At 48.2% G+C, this 5,777-nt stretch overlaps 1 protein-coding gene across 1 annotated transcript; it reads right to left on the bottom strand.

Annotated features, from left to right (window-relative positions):
• Positions 1–510: 510 nt before the first annotated feature.
• On the bottom strand, positions 511–5,446 carry LOC123190232 (dimethylnonatriene synthase). The gene is made up of 5 exons (XM_044602841.1): positions 5,225–5,446; positions 4,252–4,696; positions 4,039–4,158; positions 1,504–2,473; positions 511–1,251 (listed from the first exon to the last, which is right to left on the bottom strand). The coding sequence occupies exons 2-5, from the start codon at positions 4,269–4,271 to the stop codon at positions 616–618; spliced, it is 1,746 nt and encodes a 581-aa protein (XP_044458776.1). The 5' UTR covers positions 4,272–4,696; positions 5,225–5,446; the 3' UTR covers positions 511–615.
• Between the last annotated feature and the right edge of the window lie 331 nt (positions 5,447–5,777).

Raw genomic sequence — 5,777 nt, 5'->3', positions numbered from 1 at the left:
CGGAGATCGATGGCATGGCGCTGTGGAGATTCGGCGTCCGATGTGCGGAGATGGGCTCGCGCAGGAGGAGGTTGTTGTCTGGCGTCATGGTGACGTCGATGGCTGAGTGGCCAGACAAGGTAGAAGCCTCAATATGATCTGAAGACCTGTGGAAGATGGCGGCGACGACACACGAGTGCGTCTGACCGGATTGTGCCCCAGACCCGGTATGTGGCTCGGCTGGGGCCTCCGAATGAGTTTCGGCTTTCGGCTTTTGATGTTGGGCTTAGGTGTGGTTTGGGTAGTGGCCCAGCTAGCACCCCTTCATCATTTTGGATAGGAGTAGCGGCATATGTTGCCAAGATGGTGGATTCAGGCATATTGTTGTAATACTTTGTAAGGTCCTCGAGAATAATCAATAAAGTGGCCGTATGCACCTCCCAGATGCAGAGGCCGGGGGTCATCCTCCTTTTCTAAAAAAAATGAGAAGATTATATAGACGTCAAATGCCCCTAGTTAGCAAGCATCTTATGGACAAGCATCCATCGAATCTTCCCATTATTTTTCCACATGACTCTACGCAACACAAGAACGCAATACGAGACTTGGGAAGCACAAGAAGCGGACAACAATACCCTAATGACCCCTTGCGTAGAGGTGGCCCTGGAGCTTGGGTTTCATCACGACCTGTAGCGGGAACTTGCGCGGGGTCGACAGGCCGAAGATCTCCTCCATGCTCAGCTGATCCGTCGTCACGCCATCGGGGAGCTTGCACACAAAGCCGTGCAGCAGGTTGGCGAGGCTCACATGGATCACCTTCAGTCCCAGACTGTATCCGGGGCACATCCGCCGCCCGGACCCAAATGGCAGCAGCTCGAAGTCATGCCCCTTGATGTCAATCTTGCTGCCGACGAACCGTTCCGGTACGAACTCCTCCGGCGAATCCCACACTGCCGGGTCACGGCCGATGGACCACACGTTGATGAGCACGCGCGTACCAACGGGGATGTTGTAGCCACCGACGGAAGCGTCCTCACGGGACAAACGGGGTGCCAGCATGGGCGCCACCGGGTGCAGCCGCATGGTTTCTTTGACGATGGCCTCCACATAGGGAAGGCTGGGGATGTCGTCCTCCGTCACCCATCGTTCTCGCCCCACCACACGGTCCAGCTCCTCTGTGGCCTTGGAGAACACCTCGGGTTTCTTGAGCATCTGCGACATGGCCCACTCCACTGTGATCGCCGTGGTTTCCGTGCCACCGGCGATGAGGTCCTGCATGTGATTAAAGTAGTTTAGTGCAATTAATGATTCAGAATTAGTATCAGCATAACCTGATAAGTTCCTTTAATTAATATGCATTTTTCTGGAACCTCTCTAACAGAAAAGTTTTTTTTTTAAACTGTAAAAGGTCAACGGGTAACCCGGCCTCCGGGAGCTCCCTTGCAACTGGCCTTTCCTGGCCGCCAATCTGCCCTTCTGGCTCGTATACTGATTACTGAATAACGGAAAGATCGACGGACTGACCTGAATGAAAGCTTTGACGCCATTCCGGTGGAGCTTGACCTCAAGATTTGGGTCGCCGGCTATCTCCAACAGCACGTCAACCATGTCCCGTGACACGAAGTTCTCGCCCTGGAGGCGCCGCCGCTCGTTGTGGTCGTCCAAGACATGTTCTAGGAATCGATCGAACTTCTTGCTCAGCTTCTTCATCCTCCTGACGTACCCCTGAAGGTCCATCCAGTCGAGCCATGGGATGGAGTCGCCGATGTTGAGCACGCCGTTGAGGAAGAAGAGCTCGTCTATCATGCACTTGAACTCCTCCGGCGCCATGGTCGCCGAGCCGTCCTCGCCCGCCGCCTGCTTCTCCAGGTACTTCCTGCCCAGCACCATGCGCGAGATGACGTTCAGGCTCAGGGTGGACAGGTGGTCCTTGAGCAGCACGAGGCGCCCGGAGGCCTCGTGCAGGCCGCACAGGAGGGCGCGCGTCTCCTCGCGCCGGATGTAGGCGTACGACTCGAGCCGCCTCGCGCTGAAGAGCTCCGCAAGGCACACCCTGCGCGCCTGGCGCCAGTGCGCGTTGTACGGGGACCATGTGATGGTGCTGTTATCGTAGCCGGTGTACTTGCCGGCGGCGGTCCTGGGCCGGTCGGTGAACACCACGTCGTGGGTCTTGAGGAAGAGCTTGGCCATCTCGGCCGAGGAGCCAACAACGACAGGGAAGGACCCGAAACGGAGCTGCATGAGCGGGCCGTACTGCTTGGAGAGCGCGTGGATGGAGCGGTGCGGGAGTGCACCTATGAGGTTGAGGTTGCCGATGATCGGCCATGGCTTGGGGCCAGGCGGGAGGTTGCACGTGCCTTTGCGGCGGAAGACGGCCTTCAAGAAGAGAATGGTGGCGAGCACGACGGCGAGGAAGGGCGCCCATGGTGGTAGCTCCATTGAGATTTGAGAGTGGGTGGTGTGGTGTCCGAGCAATTCTTGAGCTTCTGACCTCCTGTTATTAAGTGGGCGGCTAATTAAGTGACCGATCAACCGCTAACGAGCCATTGCAGGTGTTAATTCTATAATAATGTACTCCCTCCGTAAACTAATATAAGAATGTTTAGATTACTACTTTAATGATCTAAACACTTTTATATTAGTTTACATAGGGAGTACTCCTTAGTCAGCGGTTGATAATTAACTACGCCCTCTCTTAGTCTTGTGCCAGTTTCCTTCTAAAAATTAGATGAAGTCCCAAGCACACGCATGCATCCTGCATCATGGTGTGATACGTCTGCCTATGCGCGAGAGCATCAATCACCATACGTCCGCTGCAGGTTCTGACGTAATTAGTTGTGTTCTTGTGATAGCTTAACGTTAATGAGGTCCGAAAAGAATTTATTCCATGACCTTCCAACTGTCTATTACGACAAGTTTTTCTCAACTTCGACGAGGGATGGGTGATGAAGGCAATGCGTCTTCGGACCGCTCTGCTTGTAGTCGTCGTTAGGTGATATACGGATAATTTTTTATTTATGGTGCTCCGTGTACTCATGACAGATAATGAATTGATCGAAAGGAGTCCCGCAAAAAAAGGTTTAGGAAATTAGCCCACTAACCAACAAGAAAGCATCTCCAGGTCCAATATGAGAACTAGTCCTTCTCCCAAATCTATAATCCCTCAAATAATTGGAAAGTTATCCTCTCATAGCTTACCCATTTGGGTCAAATAAATTGGAGCAAAAAGAAACAAATCATCCTCAAATCCATTTCTCTTCGTCTCAGCCGTATTCATGGCGCAGCCACCAACGCGCCGCCCCGATTAGACCCGCCCGGCTATAAAGGCACCACCCCGCCATGCCAGAGCCAAACCATAGGCGCGCCGCCCTATTTTCCTTCGGATTATACCCCAACTCGCGCCGCTTGCCAACAAGCACCCCGCCATCCATACCATGGTGTGCAGCCACCAGACATACCACACCAAGCTCTCCGACGCCCGTCAGACCAAATCACGACGGAGGTGGTTGTGGGCCGTCGCCGCATTCGCCGAGCCGAGCTCCGAGGAGGAGGAGGAGGAGGTTGAGGAGATGGGGGGAGGAAGCGTTGAGGTGGAGGGCGGTGCATTAGTCTTGTGTCAGTTTTCTTCTAAAAATTAAATGATGCATCACGCATGATGCAATAGACAAAGACGCATCATGCATCATCACTGAATATCTCTAACGGCTTGAATTTGTCTTTTCTGACACTGTTTACATTTGGATTTTGTTTGTATTTTGAGTTCGGATCTGAAATTTTAGGGGTTGTGGACACATATGTTGTGAACATTCACGAATGTTTTTTGAAGTTTTCAAAAATCTTAAATTTGAAAAAAAAATGATAACACGGGAGCATGCAAGAGTTGAGTGCATTTGAACTCGAGAGCAGAAACTCCACGTCTCGTACCTTTGCAGAAGTTAGGCAATATATATACAGCATACGTTATTTCCTCTACATACATGATATAGAAGGGTTGTGTTAAGGTGCGACTGTAAATTAGCATAGAAGCATGTGTTCCTAAATAAAATAGCATCGTATTACCTTGCTGTCAGAGGACGAAACACTGTTGGTCTTAGGGCGTGAGAGGATTCATTCTCAATGTGAACTTCCACTTCTACCTCCGAGCAAATGTTAGAATTGTGATGTAGTTTAGTACTCCCTCTGTAAAGAAATATAAGATCGTTTAGATCACTAGTACATCATAAAACTTGAAGATAAAATGCAGATACAATTAAGGTATTCTCAAAATCTTACACTGGTGTTTTAGAAATCATCTTGTTAGCATACGTCACAATCTCAACTTAGATAATGCAGGAATATAGAGATAGGCTATGGCACTAATAATTCCCTCAGCCAAATTATTTAACTAGGATATGGCTGGCAACTGAAGAAATGCCGTGATGTCATTTCAGCGACATACTGTGAAGCTTGAACGGAATTTCTTGCCAACATCGGTAAGATTTGCTAAAATTCGGGTAACATCCCATTGTCATCACATATACATAGGCAAAACAAGCTTAAGTTCTCAGTCCTACATATCAGGATAAATAACTAGTTACCCTCTTACGACAACGGAAAAAACATGACAAGAGATTGCACATCTAAAACTAGGATCCATAGATACGATTGCAGGATCAGCAAGCTAAAGGCAGAAACAATTGCAGGTATGTACTCCAAGCATCAGCCAATCAGGTCCAATCTGCAAAACAAGAACAAGTCAAAGAAAATAAATGCCCAATAAGTCAAAAGGTGCAGAGTGAAAAAAGAAATGTTGAATGTGCTTTTTGGAGAAAGAAACATCGATGCATGTAGAGTTTTGACTATCAAGTCCTTTTTATGCTTGTAAATTTCATGGAAAGGATTATTTTTGCGACGGTTGCAAAAGGAGATGTTCAGTGCTATAAAATGTTGCTGGTTTACACCACAAAATTTGTTCATTTAGAGCTAACAAATGCTCTTTTCCGCATAAAAATCTACAAGCATATAAAAACTACAACAGTCATGTGCATAACATTTATTCCAGAATTTTTTTGACACTTAATTATTATTATTTCGATCAAAACATTTAATTATTATTATTTTACTGTTTACCACAGGAGCATGTGAGCTCAGGTGTCATTTCCCTGCTTTCAGTAAATGGCATACTCTTGAAAAAAAAGTTCAGTTTTTTTTTATTTCATGCCTCCGCGATTAAGGAGGCATATTTGGGCATTTCAGATGGCATTACCATCTCACTGAGTCAGTTCATTATGCGGGGAAGGGTGACATTGCCCTGAGTAAACAATTTACAGCTGCAAAACATCATCAAAGCTCGCTTCATTTCATTCCTCGCATGGCATGTAACAAGAAAAGGTCGGGTTCAGATACTTGGTCACAAGTCAATAGCAGCTACATATCTCCCACAGCCAAATCAGTTTACTGAAAGGATATTACCTGTTGGAAACTTGGTTGTACCGCTGGTTCACCCATTTCGATTTGGTAAGCCACCAGTTGCCATCATCTTCTGCATAGCACTCATTGCATTCGTCACTCTCGCCAAGTCCTCCTGCAGCTTTCTCTGACTTTCCTCCATCGCTATCACCTTCTTCCTTAGAGCGGCTGCCTCATCTTCAGCCCTTCTTTTATCCCTCGCAGATTCCAAGACTGCACTTTCCTGGGAGTTTTTGGGGCGACTTTCCTCTGTTACTACCACCTTATTTCTCAGTGTGGAGACTTCATCTCCAGCCTTTCGTTTGGCCCTCGCAGCTTGCATGGCTGACCTTTCCTGCAGGTCTTTGGGA

This window comes from Triticum aestivum, chromosome 2A, assembly GCF_018294505.1.
Source record: "Triticum aestivum cultivar Chinese Spring chromosome 2A, IWGSC CS RefSeq v2.1, whole genome shotgun sequence".
Taxonomy (NCBI): Eukaryota; Viridiplantae; Streptophyta; class Magnoliopsida; order Poales; family Poaceae; genus Triticum; species Triticum aestivum.
The sequence above is the reverse complement of the archived record's forward strand: the minus strand, read 5'-3'. Positions and strand labels throughout refer to the sequence as shown.

Bases quoted from the DNA above. Each gene is read 5' to 3' on its own strand.
- LOC123190232 (XM_044602841.1), bottom strand. From the start codon at position 4,271: ATGATTTCTAAAACACCAGT. The intron at 4,159-4,251 runs GTAAGATTTTGA...ATTTCTTTACAG, and splicing joins ATGATTTCTAAAACACCAGT to AGGGAGTACTAAACTACATC. The intron at 2,474-4,038 runs GTAATACGATGC...ACTTAATAACAG, and splicing joins TTTCGTCCTCTGACAGCAAG to GAGGTCAGAAGCTCAAGAAT.